The sequence below is a fragment of the Ambystoma mexicanum genome, chromosome 6q, assembly GCF_040938575.1.
Source record: "Ambystoma mexicanum isolate Mex_15411 chromosome 6q, UKY_AmexF1_1, whole genome shotgun sequence".
Lineage (NCBI taxonomy): Eukaryota > Metazoa > Chordata > Amphibia > Caudata > Ambystomatidae > Ambystoma > Ambystoma mexicanum.
The window spans coordinates 610,261,203-610,289,064 of record NC_090937.1 but is presented as its reverse complement, the minus strand read 5'-3'; the positions used below and the strand labels follow the sequence as shown (position 1 = coordinate 610,289,064).

At 46.6% G+C, this 27,862-nt stretch overlaps 1 protein-coding gene across 6 annotated transcripts in view; it reads left to right on the top strand.

The window, feature by feature from the left end:
* Positions 1 to 27,862, top strand: part of ABHD18 (abhydrolase domain containing 18) — a 1,329,419-nt gene that overhangs the window by 978,836 nt on the left and 322,721 nt on the right. For all 6 annotated transcript variants that reach the window (XR_011282243.1, XM_069631098.1, XM_069631095.1 and 3 more), the window contains one exon: positions 22,581 to 22,682. Coding sequence is in view for 5 of the 6 variants with exons in the window: in XM_069631098.1 (XP_069487199.1) it covers positions 22,581 to 22,682 (102 nt within the window). In the remaining variant the exon portion in view is untranslated. The remainder of the gene's footprint in view (positions 1 to 22,580; positions 22,683 to 27,862) is intronic.

Below are 27,862 nucleotides of genomic sequence, written 5' to 3'. Positions count from 1 at the left end.
GGCGTCGAACAAGCATGCCTATACCCATTTTAGAAATCAATTGGGCAACTGGTGACTCCTATAGTGAAAATCTACTGTCAACACTGGCTACCATGGCCTGGGGCATGAGTATAAATATAAAGCCCGGACACCTCACTGTTGTGCCTTAGAGGTCCTTCTAAGCCAGATTTGGTTTTAACAGTGGCAGCCAGGACAAAGCTAACCAACCAGGCATCTCCGCTCACAGCCCCTCCAGGAAAAAAAGTCAGACAAGAGTCAATTATGTGGAAAGTGTCACCCTCTGCATCACTGTCAATTGGAACAGCCAATACCCTGGCCATGACCACCTGCTATGACAGAGAGCTGTGGCATACATTTTACAGATTCGTGCTTGCGGATCTCCGGGGCAAAGTACGGTCCCTTATCATAGAGTGGGAGACCATGTCGGACCATGCAATTGATTCTGCAGGTGATGCAGCAGAGGTGGGGGCTTAAGGCAGATAGCAAATTGGACAATACTACGGTGTGGATGAAAGCAACCAATTTCCGCCCGGAGGTTCAGGCGCTGATATTGGACATGCCTTTCGATGGACATGAACTGTTTGTAAAATAGATGACCATATAGGAATCAAGGATAAAAACTAACACTGACAGTGTTTAGTTCGCTGAAGGACAGGGACCGGGGACGGAAGTGAGGAAGTGGAGGAAAGTTCAGCACCTAGTCTAGCAGAGGTTATACTACGCACAGGTAGTCCTCAGCTCATTCGCCATTCTTGGTGGACCATCAGTCCACCGTTACGTAAAGCTTGTAAAGAGCCAAACTGGCATCAGGGCAGCCCTGACCCCAGACTTGCAGGCAGGCCTGACTCGCAAAGCAACCAGTCTCCTGCGCTGCACGCCTGTGGGAGGGAAGGGTCAGCCGCCCCTTAGAGAATTGGCGGAAAATAACATTGGACAAATGGATGCTGTGCATGGTGGCCAGGCACCACATGCTTGAATTCACAACCCTTATCCACCACAGAAATTAAAGCTACCTCGCCTACATAAGCTCAAGTTTGAGGAAATCAAGCTGTTAAAGAAAGCGGCTATAGAAAGGGACCCGCTCCAGCAGAAAGGAAAGAAATTCTTTTCCTGATAGTTCCTCATAAAGGAAAAGAGCTGAGAATGGCACCTGATCCGTTCAAGTCCAACAGGTCAGCCTGTGGATACAGAAAGCTGACTTCCTGATGATTAGCGACTCACCTGAGATTCACAGTAGGTGACAAACACTATTGGTTCTGGATGCTTCTCTTCAGACACAAATCGTCCCCAAAGGTTTTTGCGAAGTGCCTAGCGCCCGTGGTGGTACACTTACAGAGATCCGTAGTGGAGGTCTTTCCGTATCTAGACAACTGGTTGATCAAAGCTGCCGCTGAGGACCAGGCACTTCAGAACATCACTCAAACAATGGTCACAATCGCCACACTAGAGCTCTCTATAAAGGCCACAAAATTCACAGAAGCACCATTGCAGCTGGTCGGGTTCCTAGGGGCGGACCTAGACACATCCTGCTCATTAAGCTAACTCTCGAGAATTGCAACATTCTTACCATTGGCAAGCCATTTCATGTCGGCGATTACCTCCATGGTGCACAAATCAAGTCCCTGCTGGGCATTATGTCATGTATATTACTAGTTTTAGACAGCAGACTAAAGATGTACACCATCCAAAGAGCAAATGGATTGACAGTGGACACAAGGCAGAGGTTCCTGGGAGGACATCATTTGTCTGTGTAAGTTTCTGCCAAGCGTTGCAGTGGTGGCAAGACGACGCAACCTCCGAAAGGGATGACCTTTCAGGCGCCTAGTTATACACTAACCCTGAGGACCAACGCCTCCCTTACAGATTGATGAGTGCATCTAGGCAGCCTGCAGGCGTAGGGCGCACATGGTCATGGTCATGGGCAGAGTCAAAACTGCATATAAATATCCTGGAACTAACAGTCAGCCGGTGGGCATTGACATCCTTCCAGCCAATCCTTTTGATCAGGTTGTCACGGTGCAGATGGCCAACACAATGTTGATGCACTATATGATATGATATGGCATTTGTAACACGCCTATACACAAGTGTTTCAAGGCGCGACGAGGCGGGGGGGGGGAACGAGGGGAGACAGACAACGATCCTACTAGGCCAGGTGTCATTCAGATCGCGCAAGTGCAAGGGTAGAGGGGATGGGAAAAGTGCATGGGGGAAAGTGCAGTACAGGGTTATTGGCATACAGCATACAGGATAAATAACAAGGGCCAGCTGGTGGCAAGTGCAAGGTAAGTGCAGGCAAGTGCTGGGAAGGGGGGCTGTTGGGATACAGACACAGTCCGGCAGTGCAGGGGTTGCCGGGGAGGCAGTGCAGGGGAGAGTGGCTGGGCCAAGGACCAAGAACGGTGAGTGGCCCAGTTGCAGATTCAGTGCAGTTTCAGTAGTATTGGCAGGGGAGAGGGGAAGAGGAAGGTTTTGAGGTGCTTCTGGAACCGGAGATGGTTCTCCTCAAGTTTCAGGGAGGCAGGAAGGCTGTTCCAGAGGGAGGCCCCTGCAGCGGAGAGAGTTCTGCCCCCAACTCGTTGTTTGGAGAAGCGGCTGACCCTGAGGGAGTTGGAGGCGGATGAGCGAAGAGCTCGAGAAGGAAGATATTTAGGAAGAGAGAGTTGAAGGTATTTTGGCCCAATGCCCCAGACGGCCTGTGGACAATGCAGAGGGTTTTGAACTTGATCCTCGCAATCACTGGGAGCCAGTGTAGTGATTTCAGTCCTGGAGAGATACGGTCCCTGGGCTTGAGGCCAAGGACAAGTCTCGCAGTCCTGTTCTAGATGAGTTGCAAAGGGCGGAGAGTAGAGGCGGCCAGATTTAGATAGAGGCTGTTACAGTAGTCCAGCTTCGAGCGAACCAGGGCTCTGGAGACGGTGAGCTTCTGGGGGAAGGAGAGGAAAGGAAGGATACCTCTGATGAGGTGTAGCTGGTAGTGTGACTTCTTAGAGACGTCGGATATGTGAGGAGAGAAGGAGAGTGTGGAGTCGAAGATGACCCTGAGGTTTTTTGCCTTGCAGGTAGGAGCAGGAAGAGGGCCCAGAGAGGCCGGCCAGAGAGCAGCAGGGAAGGAGGGAGTGGGAGTGCCGATGAGTAGAATCTCAGTCTTACTGGCATTAAGGCAGAGGTCGTTGGCGGCACACCATTCCTAGATAGCAGAAAGACAGTCAGAGATGAGGGAAGGAGAAGAGGAGGCCGAGGGTAGCCTGAAAATGAGCAGGGTATCATCCGCATAGCACTGAAAGTAGGGGCAGAGAGCGGCGATGCGGTGGGCGAGAAGTGCCAGATACCGGTTGAACAGCCAGGGAGAGAGGTTAGATCCCTGAGGGACACCACAGGTAGAGAAATAGATGTCAGAGAGGAAAGACCCCAGTTGGAGCTGGGAGGGTAGATTTGAGAGGCAGGAGGTCAGCCACGCCAGAGCCTGACCAGTGATACCGAGGTTATCACGGAGACGGTTGAGCAGGATGGTATGGTTGACAGTATCAAAGGCAGAAGAGAGATCAAGCAAAATGAGAACACATGGAATGTTAGAGTCAAGGTTCGCGAGCAGTTCCTCACGGATGTTCAGGAGAGCAGTTTCTGTGCTTCTGGCAGCTCTGAAGCCAGACTGATGGTCATAAAGACTACCAACAGATTCAGCAAGGAGATCAAGCTGGGAGATGGCCAGTTCCTCCAGGAGTTTGCCCAGGAAGGGAGTGATGGAGATTGGGCGATAGTTAGCTGGGCAGGAAGGGTCGGAAGAGGGTTTCTTAAGAAGGGGGTGCACAAGGGAGTGCTTGAGAGGGGATGGGAAGACTCCAGAGGCGAAGGAGTGATTGCAGAAGTCAGCAAGGGCAGGAGCCAAGGAGTCGATGTGGTCCTTGATAGTTTTGGAAGAACAGGGGTGGACCTGTTTTGACGAGACTTTCATAGATCGGACTTGTCCTGAAACCTCGTCAGCAGAAAAAAGGGGAAAGGCAGAGAAGGAGAGAGGAGGGGTGGCTGCAGAAGAGCCAGAGGAAGGGCAGGGAATAGAGGGGGGAGGTGATAGGAGGAGAGTGTGGACAGGATGGCCTGAGTTTTTGAAATGAAGTGAGAGGCCAGTGCCGTGCAGAGGCACACAATCGGCAATGGCTCCATGCTCCAACAAGCATGGAGGCACACGATCGGCACTGACGTGGGCAGAGGCGCAGGACTTGTGGAGGTGGGCTCTCAAAGAAGTGATCCACATATGGGCAGAGCACCTCCAGTGGAAAGAGAACATACTAGCGGGTTGGTTAAGTAGAGAATACAAAGCATCCCACGAATGGGAACTGAACAGGGGGGAACTCAGGCGAGCCTTCAGGATGTGGGCATCACTGCAGATCAACCTTTTTGCCACCAAGGCCAACACTATTTGCCCCCTCTTCGCAACAAGGTATAACAAGCTTGGATCCCCGGGGGATACCTTCTTCTTTAGATGGAACAACAAATTCATGTATGTCGTCCCTTCCGATTCCATTGCTACTCGAGCAGGTTTAGGAACAGCCGTGCCGGTTGATACTCATCGCCGCAGCATGGGCCAGACAGATCTGGTAACCAATCCTAGTGAGGATGCCAGTCAGGACCCCCATATGTCTCAGGAGGCTTTAAGCACTGCTCACGCATCAGAAGGGCCAGGTACAGCACCACAACCTCGCTACCCTTTCCCTCAGGGCGTGGTTGCTGGACAGCGAAGACATGCCCATTTGAATGTGCCAGAAGAATGCAGCAAGAGCTCCTTTCACACACAGAACGTATGCTTCACCATGGGGGCGTCTCACTGTGTGGTTCAATAGACTTGCCCTAGACCCTTTGAAAATGTCGGTGGATCAGCAACTATCGTACATATGCTACACCTAGCTAAAGCAGGTCTCAAAGGTGCACTTCTCCACCATTATGGCCTATGCAAGAAGGCCTCATTCACCATCTATTTCCTCTGACCTTTTCTTAAAGGTCTACACCGGACTTTCCTGATAGCGCGACCACCAAACCGACGACTCAACACCGGTTCTGGCAGCTGTGATAGCTTCGCCTTACAAAACTATCCCTAAGTGTGATTTAAAGTTCCTCTCATGGAAGGTGGCATTCTTGATTGCGATACTTTAACGAGGCGCATTAGTGAGCCCCAGGCCCTATGCCTTAACCCAGTGTTTACTGTTTTTCATAAAGATAAAGTAGCACACAAACGGCATCCATGATTCTTCTCCAAGGTGGTTTCCGAGATTACACAGAGCATATTGTTTTGCCGGCTTTCTTCGGAAATCGTACTATGCTGGTAGAGCGTACCCTACACTCTTTGGACATAAGACTCAGATTCTACATTCAATGCACACGTTTCTTTTGTGCATCTTCCAGTATCATCGTCGCTTTTGCAGGCCTGCATAAGGGCAAGCTATTTCTAAGTAAGGTGTGGCTCGATGGGTCTCCAACTGCATTTTGCAAGGGCCAACTCTCTCACAAACCCAGTGTCTGCTCACTACACAAGAGGGAACACAGCCTTGGAGATGTTACATTTCGGCGTATCTGTGAAAGACGTATGCAGGGTGGTCACATGCATTCCCAAATAGTACTGCTTGGAAAAAAGACACCCAAAGAGAATTAGAAGTTGGGTCAGGCGGTGTTCTGTCATCTATTTTGCTTAAACTAGGAGCAACCTTGCCCTCCTTTCCTTTCTTTACCTGAAGCATTCATTTGTATAAGATGATAGCATTTGTGCACAACAGTTAACGCATGAAATGTGCAAGCGTGTGTAGGACTGGCTACTCTTAGCTCATGGGGCGGGGTCCCACTACATGCTCCTACTGCTTAGCATTCTATTCAAGCATGTGAATTATGAAAGATCCAATGTTGGAGGATCATTTGTTGTTTACTTGTAACTGTTGTTCTCCAGCATTGGTATCTTTTATAGATTCATGTGTGCCCTCCAGCCACCCCGTTGAGGCTGCTATGGATAGGCATACAGTCACTTGACTTACGAATGTGAAGATGGCTGCTTGGGGTGCAGCTAAAGACCTAGCACCTCACTGGGTTTGGAGCAAAACGCAGTAGATAGTCTACAAACTGGAGCCTTTAAGGCTTACGAAGCAATGTCATTGCTGTATTTCTAACATTATTCATATTGGGGATTCCAAGTCTGATGACTGGGAATAATGCAAGCAATTGAATCTATGAAAGATACCAATGACGGAGAACAACTGTTACAGGTAAGCAACTAATTCTTAGTAATGACCTTCTTACCCTGAAAGCTTTATTTAGAAAAGAGATGAAAAAAAATAGTGATAAAGAGACGAGTGTGCATGATGGCATATTTGGCCAGTTTGAAAATAGATGTAGATAATCATAAGAGAATTTAATAAGAAGCCATCCAATAAGTCGATATCTCTGTGAGCATACTCTGTTATGGAAGCATACATTGTTAGTGGTAACCAATTGGTTAAATGGGAGGTTAAAGGCATTTAGGAAGTAACTATATACAATATACCTCCACTTCCCCACCCCCTCCGACTCCCCAAGAAGAATTTGCCCTGCCCATCGCCACCACCAGCCTCTAAACCAAAAACACTTACCTAGGACGCCCACAACTTCTCTCATCCGGCTAAGATGCGCCTGTCAGTCCCTGGGCGCACTTGTGTGCGTCCAGGAGCATGACAGTTTGATTTATCTATACTGCTCTGCGCAGTCTTTCTAAATCAAATTTTCATTTTATTTCATCTTTTAAAAAAATATATTTTCACTCGGAACCCCCGGCGTGGCTAAGGCCGCCATAGTCGGATATATTGTATTATGCATTTCAAAGGGCATGGACTTTGAATGGTCCCTCTGTACGCACAAGACTGCGTGTGCATTCCCTGGATATAAGGCAGCATCAGTGGCTTTCTAAAAGCAGGTGTCCATTCTGAGACCTATAGAAGGGCTACTTTGAATGGATTGTGTCCTCCCACGTATTCCTCTTTGATATTCAAGTCTGCTTGCAGCTTGCTTTGGAATTTTTTTTCATGGGTTCGCGTGTCGTGCAGCTTCGTGTATTGGTCCTCGATGGCCTTGCTTGTGACTTCGATGCTGGTATATGAATGACACGCGTGCTGACCATTACCTCAGTTCTGTTTTTTCCACATTGCTACGTACTCAGTGAAATGTTGATACGTTTGTCTACAAATCAATATTCTTCGAATATGTCCTCGACACCGAAGACCGGCTTCAAGATGTGTTCAGACTGTGGGGCAAAAATGTCTATCACAGACCCTCACTGCGTCTGCCTGTGGTGCTTAGGGTCAGGTCACAAAGTCGACTGTGGATCATGTCAATCCATGACTGTCAAGGCCTTGCGGGCTAGGACTCTCCAGAGAATCCTAGCTCGCAATGAAACTAACCCTAGTTCGTATTTTATGGCCACAGTTGGAACAGAGTTCGGCAGTTTCAAAATTTTCCTCCAGTAGATACCCTCAAGAGAATCCCAGAATGTCAAAAGTGCCAAATAATGGAGTTCCATTCCATAAAGTAGCTTTGGGGTAACCTTTCCCTTGAAGAAATCTACTACAGGTTTAAGGGAGAACATGCAGTATTTATTGTCTAATCCTATGGATTGGGAGATAAGCGGGAGCAATTTGTGTCTAAGAAAACGTCTTAATTCAATCTCCGACGGTTGGGCCAGAATAAGAAATCCCAGATAGACGATTTTGTGTGCTCTGATGATATTTTCACCACCTATTTTCCACACTTTGTTATTCCCTTTTCTCCCCTTTGAAAAGACCATTGTTCGGGTTTTGCTCGGGTTAATCTTCAGCCCATTAAGAATGGCATATTCTTCGAATTTGCAGATAAGCCTCTGCAGACCAACTTTGGTATGATCGAAGAGAAGAAAATCGTCGGCATATGCCAACCATGAGAGCCTGAGATCCCCCAATTTAGCCCTCACCATGCCTGTATTTCCCAAAAATTCACCAACATCTGCCATATAAAGGATAAAAAGACAAGGAGCTAAGGAGCAACCCTGTCTCACCCCAATACAGGTCCTTATCCTTCTAGAAAGAGTTCCTGACAAATCGATCCTAATATGGACCCCGAGTTCTCATACATTGCCATGATAAGAGTGAGAAGACCAGCCGGAATACCCCATTTGGTTAATTTTTCCCAGAGTCTTGACCTAATTACCAAGTCGAAAGCTTTGGCAAATCAATTGAAGCAACATAGAGAGAACCGTCATATTTACCCTAGATAGAGCTTTGTAAGGCAGTAATAATAAAACCGTTGAGATTAGTTGAATGACCAACCCTGAAACCTGTTTGTTGTTTCGGGAGAATATGATTTTCCTTAATCCAGACGTTGAGGTGGGAACGAAGCATAGAAGCAAAAAGCTTGCAGTCCGCATCAGTAAGAGAAATAAGTCTATAATTTTTGACCAAAGTACAAAGACCTCTCTTAAAAATGGGAACAATGCGAGCGGTCTGCCAGCTAGTAGGTACATTACCAGAATTAACAACATCTTGAAATAGTAAGGAGAGAAGGTTGGCCCAGAGTTCTGGTTCAGCTTTTAATGTGTTGTTAGTTAAGCCATTAGGCCCCGGAGCCCTGGATTTCTTAGCTTTAGAAATAAGCTCAAATACTGTCTCATAATCAATTACAGGCTTCCAGGGATCCTTTAGCACATTCTTCCCCAAAAGACATAATTCCAACCCCTCTGCCCCTATATCAAACAATTCAGTGTAATGCTCTACCCATTGAACCTCTGGGATAGCATTCAACTGATCAGCCTCCGCCACATCATCTAGGCTGGACAGAGTAACCCAGAATGCCCTCAGGTCTCTTTTCATTAATACTTCAAGCATATGCTCCGCATCGTTTTGTAGCATAATAGCTTTTCTTGACTTTTTATCATCCCACTCAGTGTCCAGAGCTTGGACACCTCTAATGAGTTTGAGTGTGGGCCTTTTCATTAGCCAGCTCTGGATCAAATCTGTGAGGATGAGATTTTTTGGAGACGCCCTTCCTAAGCAGACCGTAGATACTGCTATAGAGAGCTTTAAGAAAACTGTCAAAATAAACAGTATTGAAAACTGCTAATTTCCAAGAGAAAGAGGTATGATTAAAGGAAGAAATCAGTTTACAGTTGAGCAAGCTGATATTTGTAGGTGACCAACGTACCCCTGTCCCTTGTCCCACAGTTTTAAGGTGGCATGGCCCCCCAGCGGGCAGAAACTTCATGGGAAAAGGGCATAGAAAAGAAACCCGCAGAATACCATGGTCACTCCATGGGTTAAAGAAGACCTTGACTTTGTTTGTTTTGTTTGTTTGTTTATTTGTTTATTTATTTATATAGCGCTCTTGACCCGGGGGTATATATGCGCTTTGAACATCAGGTTACAGGTAAAAGACAATAGTACAGTATTGATAGGGCATAGATAATAGTATTCAAACAATATACATAAAATTGGACATTCGGAGTGCATACATATGTGGTAGGACAGTTATTTGTTGGTTAACCAGGAAATGACCTTAGTTCTGAAGGGTTGGAAAGTAGGTGTAGATTTAATATCCAGTGGGATGGAATTCCAGAGTTGTGATGCCAAAGTTGGGAAGCTGGATCCTCCAGCTCTTTTGAGGGAGTATTTGGGAACTGTTAGTTGTAATGAGTTGGACGATCTGGTGGTTCTAGTGTTCTGTCTTAGTGTAAATTTGTTCGAGAGGTAGGGTGGGGCAAGATGATTGAGGGCTTTGTAAGTAAGGCATATGGTTTTCAAGTCAATTTTCTGTTGGATGGACAACCATTTGCAGGCAGTTCTGGTGGCGGAGATGTGTTCCCTTCTAGGAATATTGAGGACGGCACGGAGTGCGTTATTTTGTAAAACTTGCAATTTATTGATTACTGTTTTGTTGGCACCTACATAGAGGCTATTACAGTAATCCAGTTTAGATTGAATGAGTGCTCTGGCTAGGATGAGACAGTTGCTAGGGGAGATCAGTGGTCTGCAGGCCCTGATTAGTTTACCGGTGTAGGCAGTGGCTGAGGCGGTCATGTTGATTTGTTTAGCTAGGTTGATGTTCGTGTCTAGGTAGAAACCGAGGGTTTTTACGCTCTTGGCAATGGGTATGGTGTTACCGTCAATAGTGAAGCTAGTGTAGCCGGGACAGACTTTACTGATAGTGTTCGGTGAGCCGACAAGAAGCAATTCAGTCTTGTCATCATTCAGGCATAGGCCATGTGTGGCCATCCATGCCTGAATGATGGAAAAGACTTCATTGATCCATTTGGCGTCCTTGTTGTAGTTGCCTGATAGGGTGAGGAGTATCTGGGTGTCATCTGCGTAGTTAGTATAGGGGACACCCAGATTGTCCAGCTTGTCGAATAAGGGCTTGGTGAAAATATTGTAAAGGGTAGGTGAGACACAGGATCCTTGTGGGACACCGCAGGTGATGGGGATAGGGTCAGCCGCTGCTAGGGGGGAGAAGACCCGCATGGTTCTGTTGTCCAGGAAAGATTGGATCCATGTGACTGCAGAGTGGGAGAAGTGTGCTGCCAGAGACAAATGGTTGCACAGGATTTTATGGTCGACCAGGTCAAAGGCAGCGGAGAGGTCAAGGAGTAGAAGGATGGCAGCCTTGTTTTTGTCTTTGAGTTCGTCTATCTGGCATTTGAGATCAACAAGGGCCGTTTCTGTCCCGTGTTGTGGTCGAAAGCCAGATTGGCGAGTTCCTAGTAGGTGATTGGCCTCAAGGTAGTCCTGGATTTGTAAATAAGCCACTCTATCCAAGATTTTTAGTAGGAATGGGACGGTGGTAATGGGTCTGTAATTCGTGGGGATGTCAGGGTTGAGAGTAGTTTTTTTTAGTAGCGGTAGGACCCAGGACTGTTTCAGATTGCTGGGGACCATGTTGTTGGCGAAGGACAGGTTTATTAATTTGGTGATAAATGGGGAGAGGTCCCTAGCTGCATCTTTTATGATCTGTGCGGGGCAGCTGTCCCCCTTGCAATTCGATGGTTTAAGGGATGCTATAATTTTCTGAACCTCCAATATGGATACCTTTTTGAAGGTGAAGCCTGAACTAGTGGCAGTAGGTGGAGGGGGCGTGGGGAAGGAGGTGGGATCGAGAGTGAGTTGTTGTCGTTTGTTGTTGATTTTAGTTTGGAGCCCTGAGATTTTGTTAGCTAGGGCATTCTGGATCCCTGTGCACCAGGGTTTATCCTTAGTGCAAGAGTCAGTGGGGGTAATGGGGTTTTCTAGTTCCTTTAGTATGTTAAAGAGCTCCTTAGTACTGGAGCTTGCCTGGGAGATCCTAGTATTGAGAGATACTTTCTTGGCCCGTATAATCTCATTTTTGTAGAGGGAGGAGATGTTGGTGAGATTGGTTCTGTTATTTATAGAAGGCACTGATTTCCAGAGTGCTTCAAGTTTGTTTTTTTGTTGACGCAGGGTTTTCAGCTCCGGGGTGAACCATGTGTTCAGGTGCGCTTTGGGTATTCCTTTGCGCAGTTTCAGTGGGGCAATGATGTCAATGGCTTTGGCCATGGACTCATTGTAGGCGTTGACCAGTTGGTTCAAGTCCGTTGTGGCGGGTAGTGCGTTTAAAGTAGGGATCACCAGAGGTATTAGGGCTTCCGCTGTGATATTGCTCTTTTTCCTAGTAGGGCAGGCAGGTGCCATGATAGGCCTTTTATGTGCTGAGTTGCTGGTAAGAATGTCAAACGGGAGGAGGCGGTGGTCAGTCCAGATAAGTTGTGTGGGATCTTTCGTAGTAATGTTGCAGTTAAGGGTAGTTATCCAGTCAAGGATTCTGCCTTTCGAGTGGGTGGGTTTGGAGCAAAGTTGTTGGAGACCATGCTCCTCTAGTGCCATGGCCAGGGCAGTGGCTGGGGTGTCTAGGGGGTCGTTAAACCCAAGGTTAAAGTCTCCGAGTATAATCAATTGTGCTGATGGTTTGGAGCTTTCAGCAACTAGTGAAGTGATGTCTTCCTCAAATGAGCCAGGAGGGCCCGGGGGTCGGTAAATTAAGTGCAGCGTAATAGTACTTTTAGGGGAGGTTTGAAATTTGACTGTAATGTGTTCACAGGATTTGAGTGGGGGAGCAGAGGATAGTCTGATGTCAAGCGTGGACTTAAAGATGATAGCTACGCCGCCACCTCGAGCGTTCGGTCTATCTGCTCTAAGGATGGTGTAGTTATCAGGTATGGCTAGGGTAAGAGATGGACCTGCAGCATCGTGCAGCCATGTTTCGGTTACCGCAAGGAAGTCCAGGTTGTTTGTTAGAATAATGTCAGCGACTTCTGAGGCATGGGCGACTAATGATCTGACATTTAGGAGAGCTCCTTTAAGACTGGGATGGATAGTGTTGATGGGTGTTACAGTGTGAGGGTTGATCTTATTGAGTGATTTGGTAGGGCCTTTGCTAGGTCTGTGGTGGGTTCTGGCGCCAAGTCTAGAATTCCGATCGGAGGGGATGAGGGTAGTGTTACGGGAGTTGGTTGGGTTAGCTAATGTAGAGGTGTTGTAGTCAATGGTAGGGCAAGATGCTCTCGTGTTGATGGGGTTCTGCTTATAGACAGCTAGGTGTGTGTTAGCTGCGACATGCGGAACGTGTGCATGTCTATGGGTGGGAAGGGCGGACTTGGTATCCGGGGGGAAGGCTGGTGTGGTGGGCAGGAATGGTGTAGGGCAGGTGATCGGGTGGTGTCTTGGGCAGGCGGGTCTGACTAAACCATTATTATAGGCTAGGTAACTGTTGCCAGTGCAGGGTATGTTACTTTGCATGACACAGAACGGGAACATGATCGCAGTCAGGCAGAGTAGCATGCTGGGGCTAAGGTAATGTACAGGGGAGTGGCGTGAAGGGGGCATAGGCGTTATAGGTAGGGCACAACACAATGCGAATGAGGTCTAGGCGACCATAGGGCACAACACAATGCGAGTGGGGTCTGGGCGACCATAGGGCACAACACAATGCGAGTGGGGTCTGGGCGACCATAGGGCACAACACAATGCAAGTGGGGTCTAGGCGACCATAGGGCACAACACAATGCGAATGAGGTCTAAGCGACCATAGGGCACAATGCAAGTGGGGTCTAGGCGACCATAGGGCACAACACAATGCGAATGAGGTCTAAGCGACCATAGGGCACAACACAATGTAAGTGGGGTCTGGGCGACCATAGGGCACAACACAATGCGAATGAGGTCTGGGCGACCATAGGGCACAACACAATGCAAGTGGGGTCTGGGCGACCATAGGGCACAACACAATGCGAGTGGGGTCTGGGCGACCATAGGGCACAACACAATGCGAGTGGGGTCTGGGCGACCATAGGGCACAACACAATGCGAGTGGGGTCTGGGCGACCATAGGGCACAACACAATGCAAGTGGGGTCTAGGCGACCATAGGGCACAACACAATGCGAATGAGGTCTGGGCGACCATAGGGCACAACACAATGCGAATGAGGTCTGGGCGACCATAGGGCACAACACAGTTGCAGTGGTACGTTAGCGACCATAGGGCACGGCCAAATAGCAGTCATGAGGCATGGAGCACTAAGGGCTAAGGATGCCTGTACTATTAAAGAAGTGGCAGCAGTAATGCATAGAGGCGGCGGCGTTGGAAGCATGAGCGTATGTAGCAAACAGTTAAAGAAACCGAGTTCAAATGTTTATGGGTGCGTAGTAGCAGAGGGCATACCAGAAAGCACAATGGTATAGACTGAGGGTATTCCCACTACTCACAAAAGATTAAAGGTCCGTGGCCCCTGGCTCCTGATGCTCCAAACAGGCTCTCAACAGGCCTTTGTATGGCCTTCGTAGGGCCGCCGGCGCATCCGCCTGCCGGCGGATGTAATGGGCGGGATAAGCGAGGCTTAGCCTCGATGTGGCGCCGCGATGCGCCCGGCATGCGGGGGTCAGGCAGGAAGTTGGACAAGGCCAGGCAGGCCTTCGTTGCAGCTTACCAGCTGTTATGGCGTTGCAGCGATGGGGAAAGGGCTCCTGCCCTCTTCCCTTGGATGGGGCGATGTAGTGAGGCCCAACAGGCTCTCAACAGGCCTTTGTATGGCCTTCGTAGGGCCGCCGGCGCATCCGCCTGCCGGCGGATGTAATGGGCGGGATAAGCGAGGCTTAGCCTCGATGTGGCGCCGCGATGCGCCCGGCATGCGGGGGTCAGGCAGGAAGTTGGACAAGGCCAGGCAGGCCTTCGTTGCAGCTTACCAGCTGTTATGGCGTTGCAGCGATGGGGAAAGGGCTCCTGCCCTCTTCCCTTGGATGGGGCGATGTAGTGAGGCCCAACAGGCTCTCAACAGGCCTTTGTATGGCCTTCGTAGGGCCGCCGGTGCATCCGCCTGCCGGCGGATGTAATGGGCGGGATAAGCGAGGCTTAGCCTCGATGTGGCGCCGCGATGCGCCCGGCATGCGGGGGTCAGGCAGGAAGTTGGACAAGGCCAGGCAGGCCTTCGTTGCAGCTTACCAGCTGTTATGGCGTTGCAGCGATGGGGAAAGGGCTCCTGCCCTCTTCCCTTGGATGGGGCGATGTAGTGAGGCCCAACAGGCTCTCAACAGGCCTTTGTATGGCCTTCGTAGGGCCGCCGGCGCATCCGCCTGCCGGCGGATGTAATGGGCGGGATAAGCGAGGCTTAGCCTCGATGTGGCGCCGCGATGCGCCCGGCATGCGGGGGTCAGGCAGGAAGTTGGACAAGGCCAGGCAGGCCTTCGTTGCAGCTTACCAGCTGTTATGGCGTTGCAGCGATGGGGAAAGGGCTCCTGCCCTCTTCCCTTGGATGGGGCGATGTAGTGAGGCCCAACAGGCTCTCAACAGGCCTTTGTATGGCCTTCGTAGGGCCGCCGGCGCATCCGCCTGCCGGCGGATGTAATGGGCGGGATAAGCGAGGCTTAGCCTCGATGTGGCGCCGCGATGCGCCCGGCATGCGGGGGTCAGGCAGGAAGTTGGACAAGGCCAGGCAGGCCTTCGTTGCAGCTTACCAGCTGTTATGGCGTTGCAGCGATGGGGAAAGGGCTCCTGCCCTCTTCCCTTGGATGGGGCGATGTAGTGAGGCCCAACAGGCTCTCAACAGGCCTTTGTATGGCCTTCGTAGGGCCGCCGGCGCATCCGCCTGCCGGCGGATGTAATGGGCGGGATAAGCGAGGCTTAGCCTCGATGTGGCGCCGCGATGCGCCCGGCATGCGGGGGTCAGGCAGGAAGTTGGACAAGGCCAGGCAGGCCTTCGTTGCAGCTTACCAGCTGTTATGGCGTTGCAGCGATGGGGAAAGGGCTCCTGCCCTCTTCCCTTGGATGGGGCGATGTAGGACGAATTGGATTTGGACGAAAGAGAAGTCGGGGAATGATCTACATAGATATAGTCTAGAGTAGATGTTGACAGTGTTCTACGCCATGTAGGACAGAGTGAGGAAGTAGCATCATAATAGCCATTAAGACATATTCGACCAACCGAATCCAAAGCAAGATTCCAAAGACGACCCCATACAAATTTCTGACCCAAGCGAGAGTCATCCTCCATAGCCAGACCCAGATCATCATATTTGGATTCAGAGGAGATAGAGCAGTCAGAGTTAAGATCACCAGCCAGAATCAATTTCCCCCTAGGGTGTAGAGATCTCCAAGGTCCGTTAACCTTTCCAGAAACGGCTCAAGTGCAGCAATGCGCTTGTGCCAATATACATTGATCAAAAGGAGGTTAACCATTTGATCAAGAGAAGTAACCTCCAAAGCCAAGATACCAAAAGGCATATCCGGAAGAACCTTATTCATAAAACCAAAGGAGGTTCTAATTCCTTTAAGAAGACCCCCAGAAGCCCTCTCTCCCAGACTAGGGAGCATTTTGCATTTTGGGAGTAGATATCAAATCCGTCTAAAACGGGAATTGAAAGCATCCAGGTTTCCTGTAGAAAAAAACAGTCTGAAGCCCTAATCATAGTTAGTGTCCGAGTTCGTAAAGAGATGGGAATTACCTCTGGAATTCCAGGAAAGAAACGCAAAGCTATTCAAGAGGAGAACCTTAGTAGGGAGTTCAGAGTGATTAGGAAAGTGCTCATTTCCACAGATCTGAGGTAATCTGGGCCCAGTTTCAAGAATTTCCATTGAATCTGGGCGTGAATTGCCTCCGTTGGTGCTGTGGAGCTCTTTCCGGATGATATACCATAGTAAGGTTTCCCCTATACTCTTCACACCCTTCATTTATGCCGGAAAACTGATTGGATACTAATAGGTTTACTTCAAAACCAAGCTGCTTTAACCCTTCTCTGTGCCCCATAATCAGTTCCAATACCACTCTTGATTTAAGAACAATATTACTCACAGCCACCCGACCCTGAATCTGAAAGAAAATTCTCTCCATATCATAACTAGAAATAAGTGAGAGCGATGGTAGTTTGTGGAGAATTTTTAAAATATTCCCACGGTTAAGACAGATTGGCATATCTTGACCCCAAAGATTAGTAAGCTGCAAGATATCAAGGAGATCTTTGGCCTCTGCTGGTTGAGGTAGAGGATCAGAAATCTTTTTAGTGAACTGACTTAAGGAGTCAGCCTCCAAATCAGTGCCCCTTGTACCCCTTAGTATAGTCCTATTTTGGATTACGTTAGGACCCACAGGGAATCTTTCAGGCGATTTGAAAAAATGTCTGTATTGGGCGGAATCAGGCCAAGAACGAACACCTTAATAGGACCAACGTTTGACATACTAGAATGAACTGAGTTAAGAGAGTTGGGTGCATTGAGACCCCCCACTGATCTGACTCCCATATCACAATCCCTCGTTGTAGGCTCAGTATTGGCAAAATGACCGTCAGAAACGAAGGACAGATGGGGATCCATAGATAAAGAGGGAATGGATGGAGCTCCAGCCTGAGATGGAGTTTTAATTGACTGAGACACCACCCCATTAGCAGTTTGGAAACAAGTAGCTCCTGAAATAGATGTTTAACCATATCAATATTGACCAAGTTTGCCGGAATCGGAGAAATAGTGAACTCTGGATGGAGCGGATCTACCCCAGGTAAAGAGTTACATGGTATAATTAAAGATTCTACGGCCAAGGAGGATTCCTGCGGCTTGATAACAGTATTGATGTTCAATTCATCAGAAATATTGGTAGAAATCGGCTCTAGTAAAGTTGAAACTATTTTCATAGGGCAAGAGACAGAACTGTCCTCAACCCCCACAAAATTAGACACCACTACTGGAGGGACAGTATTAACGGTGATAGAACCGTCTACCGGTGCGCCAGGTGGACCGGGTAGAGCTGGCATAATAGGAAGAGAATTAACTTCTACCGGAATGGTCACCGTATTTGGAATAGAGATCACAGAAACCGCTAATTCAACAGGGTTCACAGTCCCCTTGGGAGCAAGAGAGGGGGTAGTAGGAGCCAAAGTATTAGCCATTTTACCTCCATGCCAAAAACCTCTAGAGCACCCACAGAGGTCATGGAAGAAATCATGGGTGGATGATCACATATATCCTTATCCGAGCAACGAGGGTCAGTAGTACCCAAACCCATATCTAGAACTTCCCCTTGTATACTCGACATTTTCCCATGAGAACTTTTTAACCAAATGGATATCAGCAGTTGGTTGGTTAGGAGAAATAGGATCAGAGCAGTGTGTTGGCATTAAGGGATTATCTTCCTTAATTATTCTTACTAGCTCTTCAAATCTATCAAGTCCCTGTAACCTAGAATAGATTTCAGAGAGTAGAAGAGGGTGTGATCTAACCTCTGACCATATATTGTCATACAGGCTCACAAAATAACTCAAAACCATATTCAGAGCAGAGTGTGTAGGTTGAGTGAGTTTTATTCTGTCATCCGCCTCTTTAAGAGTATGATGCAGAATAGACTCGCTACCATAATCCTTTCTTAATTCTGGGAGTAATCCCCTTTCTCTCAACCAATTTTGTTTTTCTGTATGCTCATCAATAAAATTTGAGATCAGATGGAGAGCCCACATATGAATCATCACAAATTTGCTGGGTGACATTATTTGTATTAGTAGAGTTGAGACCCAGATGGCTATCAGCAATTGCCTTATCAGCACATTCTATGATACTGATGTCATCAATATCATGAGCTAGGGGATCTTCAATCTCTAGTTTTTTAGCTACATCTACAAGAAGAGTATGATCCAAAATGGCCACTATTGGAAGTGAATGTGAAGATTTGACCAGGGTGCTAGTTGCAGTCTTCTTTCCCAAAAAATTAGATTTTTTTTTTCTCTTGGATAGATTTACCTTGGGTACCCAAATTAGATTTTATTTTAGGTGTGAGATTTGAAGGTTTATTAAGTGGAGTTTTAAACACAATAGATTTCACTGTAGGAGTATTGGGGTTCCAGCAGGGTTAGCAGAAAGATTAACATGAATATAGGAGGTATGGTTTACACCCCTAACAGAGGGAAAAACCTCAGGCGAAAATTTAATAGGGGTACCATAATTCCTATTACCCACTGGGGGGGAAGAGTTGACAATCAGTAGCCTCTTTTGTCAGACCCGGAGATTCTGTAGCATTGGCTGCAGAGTCATCCAGCATTACGGGCGGTAGAGGCAGCCTAGGATGTGATTGAACAGGGGTTGAAAGCACAGTGTTAACCATAGTATTGTTAGGGTGATCCATATGTACCCTGGTCCTCGGTAGACTACCGCCTTCCTCGAGATTGGATGCTATAGTAGCTGCTAGACACTCTTCCTGTGCATCTATGGATATGTCTTGTTTTCCATTAAAGATGCAACTATTATTGGCTATGGTGCGTGGAATAATACCCATATTATTCAGTACCTCAGACCTATCTCTAGAATGAATTTGGGCCTGGGCCAAGGCTTTAAGGACAGAGGAGTCCTGGGAGCCATCCACTGATAAATATTGTGGATTGCCCGGGGCAGCAGGGATAGAAGTAACTGATAAAGTACAGACTGGCGAAGCAAAGGGGAGATCCCCATTAACAGAGGGAGTAGAATCAAAAGAAGCCTCCATAGCTGCCTGGCTTCGAAGTCCCCTACGTGTCATTCAAACGTGCCAAAACCCAATAAAGAAAGTGAGTGAACTTGAGAGATGAAAGTAAATAAACTTAAGATAAAAAAGTAGCAAAAACTCAGACTGAGTTTCAATATGTAGCAGTTCCAGTAGAGAAAAAAAATAACATATGGAGCAGTCTTTGAGATGACAAACGACAATATTTAAAAATGTGCACTGAATACAGGGAGCAGCTTAAAACAAATCTAACACTGTCCCAAAAACACTCTTAAATAAAAATGCAGATAGATATGGATCTCTGTCCGACAATTGCAAAATTGTAAGTACAAGTATTATATAAAGTTTTTGTTTTTTTTTAATTATAAGAATGTCCTTTATTCCAATATAGGATTAAAGAATAGCTTCATTCATCAGCAAAACCCAATGGTGCATTCAGTCTCAGGGTAGGGAACGCCCGACAGCTTATGGAGCTGCCAGAGTCCGACTCTCCACCCCTTACCCAAAGAACTGCAGGTGGTAGTGCAAGACAAGTAACAGCTTAGGACCCAGGACCGAGTTACTCACAGGTCACAGCAAAACAGCAGCTCCAGCCCTTACTGCCTCCAGGGCTTAACGCCGCAAGGGTGGTTGGGCCGGCACTAAATGCGGGCTGAGAGTCACATGACCGCGACGAAGTCCGCCTCCTCCAGGAAGCCAAACAATGTCCAGCAAGAGCTCCGCTCGCAGTGCTGGTAGGGCGAAAAGTGCTGCAGGTAAGGTGAGTATGCAGTCACCAGGGCACTCCTTGCAAAGTAAATGAAACACCTTGGACCTTCACGATGCTTACTTTCATGTCCCGATAGATCAGAAGCACAGAAAGTACCTGAGGTTCACAGTTGGTGGTTCTCATTTCCCCCAAAGAGGAGCTCTAGGAGACGAGTTTCTGGTGGATTCGAAGTTTCCACTGCTGTCATTCCTCATGTTATCAGGAGGTTGAGGAATTTCGGGAAAACCATGATCCTGACTTGTCCGGATTGGGCCAGAAGAATGTGGTACCCGGACCTTCTGGAATGGCCATCTGCCCTCCAATTCGTCTTCCCCAAAGAGACTACCTACTCTTGCAAGATGGAGGTTGCATTCTTCACCCAGAGATCAGGACTCACAATCTTCATGTCTGGTGTCTGAAAGGGTAAGCTATAAGGATCGCGACCTTCCGGAACACATAATGGAAGTGTTGCTTTCGGAAAGAAGACCAGCAACTAAATCCCTGTACCGCTGCCATTGGAGTACTTTTAGCAGCTGGTGCAGGGAAAAGAGACTAGATCCTTTCACATGTAAACTTCCCCATGTTCTGTCTCTCTTGCTCTACCTGACCCATTCTGGGTTGCAAGTGGCCATGGTGAAGGGCTACTTAACGGCACTATCAATCTTCTAAAGATTGCCAGATGATGTAGTCCTACTTCAAAGTGACGATTGTAGTACAGTTTCTGAAGGGCTTAACCAATTTGTTTCCGCCCACTCCCTTCATCATGCCATCATGGGATTTAAATCTTGGATTAAGAAGTCTTCTCGGAGCCCCATTTGAGCCCTTATATTTGTGTCCCCTGAGGATGCTCACTTTTAAAACAGCCTTTCTAGTAGCCATCACGTCTGCCCGTAGGGTAAGTGAGCTACAGGCCTTATCTTCCAAAAAACCTTTTACGTCCTTTTCCAAAGATAAGGTAATTTCAAGAGTTTGTTCATCTTTCCTCCCGAAAGTTGTCAGAGTTTAATTTAGCACCACGTATTGTACTGCCTTCTTTTTACCCTCCTCCTCAATGCTCTAAAGAGGAAGAGAGACTTCATTGTCTAGACCCGAAAAGGCACTAAGCTACTACATTACAAGGACTGCAAGTATACGCCAAGATGATCAACTTTTCATCGGTTATGCTAGCCAAAGTCTAGGCATGGCAGTCACAAAACAATCAATCTCTAGATGGATTGTAATGTGCATAAGAGTGTACTCGTTAAAAGGAAAACATGTGCTCGTAGGTTTGAGGGCGCATTCCACTAGAAGGGTGGCCGCTTCTTCTGCTCTGGAAAGAGGTGTGCCGGTGCAAGACATTCTTGGCACCCTACCCCTAACTTAAACTGCTTTGGGAGTCTATCAAAGTTGAGGAATGAGTCGGAGGACACAATCAAGTTACATACCTGTGATAACGTTCTTTCGACTGGATGTTCCTCCCACTTATTCCTCATTGCCCACCCATACATCCCATCTTGCCTGCCTAGAATTTCCGTTTCTTGCACCTTTCTTTCTCGCAACGTCAAGATTGTCTCATCCTATGACACAACATGCAAGTTAAAGGAGGGGAAAAAAACTAAGAACTGTGGTAACGAACAGCGTGCGTGCTTCATATACCAGCGTCTACGTCACAGGGGACGCTACAGAGGCCTTCGAGGACCGAGACTCGACGACGCTCGAACGTATGAAAAAAAGATTCTGAAGCAAGCTGCAAGCAGACTTGAATATCAAAGATGAGGAATACGTGGGAGGAAAATCCAGTCAAAAGAAAGCTACCACGGTTAAGTAACTTGTTTGTTTGGTACTCCCCATGTGTTCTATAAGCTCTACTTCATGGATGCTTTTTTCAGATGGGATTTTATCTATTTTTCCCAAGAGGGCACTTATAATTCCACATAGTTTCTGAAGCATTATCCCCCAATTTCTTAGCAGTTTTCTGGCCTGTTCTGCCTTATGGGTAGGATCCCATCACGGTCTGAAGTAGAGAGAGCTAGCTAACTTTTTGTATTATAAACATTTCCTTTGTGGGATTTAATAATGCATGCTTTGTTATATTATTTAGGTGGTACAAATGTAAAAGTAATTAAAGAACATTTCTAAAAACAGCAAATACAATGCACCCTCTCAACTTCTTTTATGGATGACCTGATTTGCCCATTACTCTTGAAATGCGTTCACTGTTTATCCACACAGCCACCAGCTTTAACCTGCTTGAATGTTCTGAATGAAAAAAGTAAAAAACTGAGTTTTAGCCAGTGCCTGTGGTAAGATTTGCTGTGCTGGGCGAGCAAAGTAAGGGTGCGATCTGGCATTTTCTTTCCGTCAGAGATATTAATTTGGCCTGGAGTGACAATGTATTTTTTTTTACATTTATTTTTTATTTAATTTTTTAACCGATTAGAAAAGAAATCCCTTTCGAAAGACTATTCTGAGCCCGCTCACAGCGGTCTTTCTAACGCGAACTGGCTCGCCTCTGCCACACACGAGGCAAGAGTGTGAAGAGTGAACGCAGGCGATAGGTTGACAGGGAGTTTGGGGGATAAAACCCCTGAAATAGTGAGATTTCAGAATATTGAGGGTCATTTCACATAGAACTATCAATTTTGCTGCAGGTTGCGCACCACTTATTTAAGCCAAAGCTATAATTTGTATATACTGTGCAGACCTGTCAATGTGTTTTTATAAAACTGAGATGAATCGATGTTTATATATCTATGTTGCTATATCCGATCGACGCTTGGGTGTAAGCAAAGTTAAATGATTTGGTTACTGGTTTCTCTTCTGTAAAATAAATAATGCCATTCTAATTTCAGGGTGTATTAAGCAAGGCAGTTAACTGGAGAGAGCTGGAAAAGCAATATTGTACTCAAACAGTATATGAAGAAGAAATTATCCAAATGCTTGAATACTGTGGAGTAAGTTTTTTTTGTTTGTTTTTATAAGAGTATGTGAACTTTTTAATGCTCAATGCATGCACACTGAAACATGAACTTCTACATGCAATGTCTGAATGTGTTTACTGGTGCTGGGCAAAGGCTTTGATCAAATGCACAGATTGCGACAGTATTTATTTATGTATTTCAGAGCTAAGAAATAATTTCTTAATATGGAGTGAGATCCAAAATGCATTTTGGACGTTAAGAGAGCTATGCCTTGGAATTTGCTCACCTCGAGTAACAAACACTCTGGTTACGGCAGCTGATAACATTCATAAAGCTTTAGTAGGGATGTGCACACTACACTATCTCATCTACCTTTAAAATGTGCAAATGAAGCCATGCTTTATAATCTACAGACGTAGGACTACTCTGTGTGCCTGGTCACTTCTCACAGAACAAAGTATAGAAAGAACTCACTATGGGAAATACCCCTTATTGTAATGTATAGTGAACTTATTCCATTTCTTGTGGCATCGTTGCAAGTGATTCTGGAGAAAAATATAGGGTGGGTGGCAGTTAGTGGCCTAGAGAGAGGTGCAAGTGTTGAAGCCTGTGGTGTTAATCAGTGCAGGGTGCAATTAACTGACAGCAATGTGCTACCAGTTGAGCCTGTGGTCTGAAGGTGGAGGGGGTGGGAGATGGAGCTAAAGGTGTGGTTGGTCTTTCAGTAGCTTCTGAGTAGCTTTGCCAAGGTTAGTTTGGTGGAGGTGGTGTAAGGGGCTGCGTGTAGTGTCTGGGAACTGGTATTTGGATTGGACTTATGATAGGTTGGGAAAGGAAAGTGTTTGATGGCCTTTGGAGAGTCCTGTGTTTGGGGTTTAGGCTAGACTGTAGCAGTAGATTTAGTCATCCGTTGACATATGTACTTTTGTGCACTCTATCGAGAGGAGGAGTTCTTCGTGTTGTGTTCCATTTCATGATGGTTTGGCTGTTAGTGCCTTGAGTCTGGTGGGGGAAAAGGTTGGGAGCGGGAGACCCGACTAGGTCCTATATCCAAGGTTTAGGGGCTAGGCAGGACTCCAGTGAAGACAAAATTAAGTTTGATTAATTAGTTGCCTGACCCCAGGGAACCTCATTCCACGAAGGCGGTTCACTTTTGATTGACCCGCTAAAACCTCAGCCCTGCTACGTTTTATTTCTATTGGATTCGTTCATCCCACAAATTCCTCATCTTTGAGATCCATCTCCCAACACTGCTGCCCTTTTTGAAACCTTTCATTCCCCAGGGTGCGAAGCATGGCACAGCCTGCACTATACATGACATACGGGCCAGTATATATATACAGGTGCCGTGCCTCAGGACCTTAGTTCCTTTTTCCACACACATTGCTCGCTTCAGGAACACTGCTTCGTTAGAAGTAGTTAACTTTCTTGTTTCACGCCATGTTGAATCCATCAAAGGCCTCGGGTTTCAAACCCTGCATCAACTTTAGGTGTCAAATGCCAGTCTCTGCCCCTCACAGTATTTGTCTGAACTGTCTAGGGTAGAAGTACAAAGGTGTGGGATATATTGACCCAGTCAACGGCATTCACCACATCACCAAGCTGCATTTGCGCAAGAAACCGCAACCTGACTGCGCTGGCTCCTGTGCGCACCAGGACCTCAAAACTGCGTTTTGGCAGCAACAACAAAGGAAATGGCTGCACCATTCTGCCTAGCACACTTAAGGCAAAATGGAACAAGGGGACACACTGAAAAAGTATGCCAGTGTGTTCTGAAACATATATGGAATCAAGTGAACAGGCAGCACTACTTTGCTGCAAAAGCCAAAATCCCCTTCAAATGAAACATTTTCACCCTTTCAAAATGCTGGGTTTTTTGCTAATTCCATCTCTTCATTTTGAAACCACTTTGATTCAAAAGGCTCTGTCATGCCCAGGATATTTCACTGTGCTTCACCAAAATCATGCTTAATTCCTGAGTGACAGGCCCAGTCAAACCAACTCTCAGAGAAATCAAGATGCAACTTCATTTTCACTCGCACAGAAACACGCGTTTATTTTCCTTCCTTATTTTCCTTCCAAATGTATCCAGGCACAGCAGTTCAAAGTGACGTTTCACTCTGAGCCAGGTCAAGTGCAACTGCTTCATGGAAATGACTACAGCTGTAAAGACAATGCGGGCAATCTGAGGCAGCTGCCAAATCGAATTTAAAGAAAGAAATGCTAGCAGTTTTAACACATGTGGAAAAACGAGCTTTACTGACAAGAAAAATTGGCCTGTTTAAAAATAAATTGTGAATGAAAGCCTGCTTACTTAGCAATGTAAAGGGTTTATGTTAGTGCTGATAATACACACATAGGCTATCTTCTTTCACAGGTTTGTTTTGATTCAGGACCCAAAATAAGAAATTAAAGAGTTTAAAACACAGGGTCTGGATTTGCAAGCTTTCAGAAAAACCAGTCTTTCCAGTTGCCAGCTATGAAACTTCCCCAAGGAAGGGAGACCGACCATAAACCCAGGACATGCAAGCACGAATTGCCAGCTTGAAAAACTTTGACTGGGACAGGACAATGAAAGTTCACACACTCGTCAGATATTCGTCTGTGCTCCAGGTTGGGACAATAGCAGTCCTGAGACACTCACCTGTCAAGTGTGAAGGGACAATAAAACCTTCAATTAAGATGGGAAACCGCCCTTGGCTTGAAGGAAATGACAGTTGCCGGCAGTTGGAGGAAGAAATAAAAAACAGGATCTGGTTACAAAGACTATCTTATAAAGAAACTTTAAAGATTTTTTATCTCGGCAGCAAGAATTAGTAAAAATATAAAGTGTTTGCAATTTTGAATCTAATTTTATGTGCTTTCTTTTAAAACTTGGTAGAACTCATTGCCCCAGGGAGAACAGAAGTTACAAAATATGACAGATTACAAGGAAAGTATTAATGTTGCGAACATAACATTTTGTACATACATCCCTGGGGACAATTCCCATCTGTGTATAAAATTGTGAAATTTTAGGCCAAATCTTTCATGTGTAAAATTATAAGAATGTATCAGAAAGGCGGAACAAGTTCGCACAGACTGGATGTTTGGACTGAAATCTGATGCACAAATTATGTAACCTGTGTATCTGATTTGCTAAGCGGTTGCAATTGTGTAAATATGTTTGTGGCAAAATTAGATTTTAGTTCCAGTAACTATGGGAGGTTTCTGGACATTGTAAAACTCCACTCATAAACCTGACATCATTCCCTTAGAAATCCAACCAACTGAGAGCAAGGCAGAGATTAGCTCCCATGGCTGAACAGAGAGGCACCCTAAGTCAAGAGAGAGATGCCCTGTGCCAGGAAATCGGCAAATAAAAAAACGAGTTACAGGGGAGTGAGTCAGCCCTCCAGAAACTCAATTAGCTAAAGACAGAGTATGGGAAGCTACTGGAGCACAACAGATGGGTAGAGGGTGCTCTGGAAGAGAACACAGTCAGACCCTTTCTCTCAAAAGACACATGCACCAACATAGCCAGAGCCATCACTGGATCCTGCCTAGACTACTCTAATGTTCTCTTCCTAGGGACCTCCAACAAAAATATTGAGAAACTGCAAGTAATCCAAAATAGCACCCTGCGTGCAGCACAAGGTATTGCTAAGAGAGAGCACATCACTGCTACCAGAAAAGCTTCCCATTGGCTCTCCCATAAAGGAAAGAATTATATTCAAAGCACTAACCATCACCCACAAGTGCGTCCACCTCTCTGCCCCAGCGTACCTATCTCAGAGAATCCATCCGGTCTCCTCCACAAGACCCACCAGGACACGCTATGCCAATATGCTTTCCGTACCTAGGGTCAAAAGAGCTAGAGCAGGTGGTGCCAGCTTCCCCTACCTTGCCGCTCTATACTGGAACACCCTCCCCACCTCACCGTGATCTGAACCTTCACTGACTGCCTTCCGCAAAGCCATGAAAAGTACCCTGTTCGCCTAACCAACTCCATATGCTCAAGCTCCCAGGATTACCATGTATGCCCATTACTGTACCCAATACTTTATGCATATGTTGTATGATACGCCCTACTACTTGATACAGTACCATGCCTTACTGTAACCCAAGACATAACCTGTACCCATTGTAACTAAGTTTTCCTACAAGTAACAGTGCCACAATGCCCCTGGGCTGCATGCGCGCTGTACAAATGTAATAAAATAAAAAGAAACACCCAGAACCAAGATGCTAAAACTCAGGAGGTAAGTCTCCTGCAGCAGAAATTGTCCCAGTATTCCCAGACCATATAGGAAATGCAGAGAGACAATGAGGCTCCCTGTGAAAAGAATGATGGGCTCAATAAACAAGTGGCAGCGCAAGAGCGGGTCATAGAGGCCAGTAAAGCATTGATAGCTGAACAAAATAATCAGATCTTTGCTTCTCATCTAGAAGCAGAGGCTGAAAAGGAGAAACTGGCAAGGTTGGAGCAAAATGTTGCTAGATTTAATCTTAACTGGAGAGACCTCGAACACGTAGAGAGGGACAGGGTAACCCGGGATCATAGTATAAGGACCTCTATGCTAAGGGACTCCAACCCATTTCATACTGTGAACACTGCCAGCTTCATGTCTACCGGTCCAAATCAGCTCCCAAAATATCCAGCCATTCCCACATTTAAATTGATCAATTAGTGAGAAATGGGCCTGGAAACTCCCAATTCCAAACTTTTCCTGCCTACCAGGAAACAAAAGCATAGTACATAATTGTTGGGTCGTGCAAGTTGTCTCAGCTGCATTCTATTTAGGCACTGACATTCTCAATCGGTTTGCCATTAATTTGGACCTGATAAATTACAAAGCCTGGTCCCGACTAGGGGGGCGGGGGTAATCCCATGGACCTTGAGGATTCAAAGAAAGCATTTCGGTCAGCCCAATTGCTGCCGTATGCAGTTGAAGTTCAAATTGGAGAGGAGGTCACCATCCCAGGACGGACATGACTATTACCACTTGAATAAAAAAATTAAGAGGACAGAAACTGCAAAAGCCTGACACCTATGTACACCTCAATGCCAATCTCCAACAGCAGAGGTTGGGGTTAAACCCAACACCATTAGTCAATGTAGAACACAGCACCATTCCAATATTGATGGATAACGGCGACCTTGGGAGTATCACTCTGGGCGCAGGCACCATTATTGGAATGGTGGTTGATGACCGACATTTTTCCATGGATTT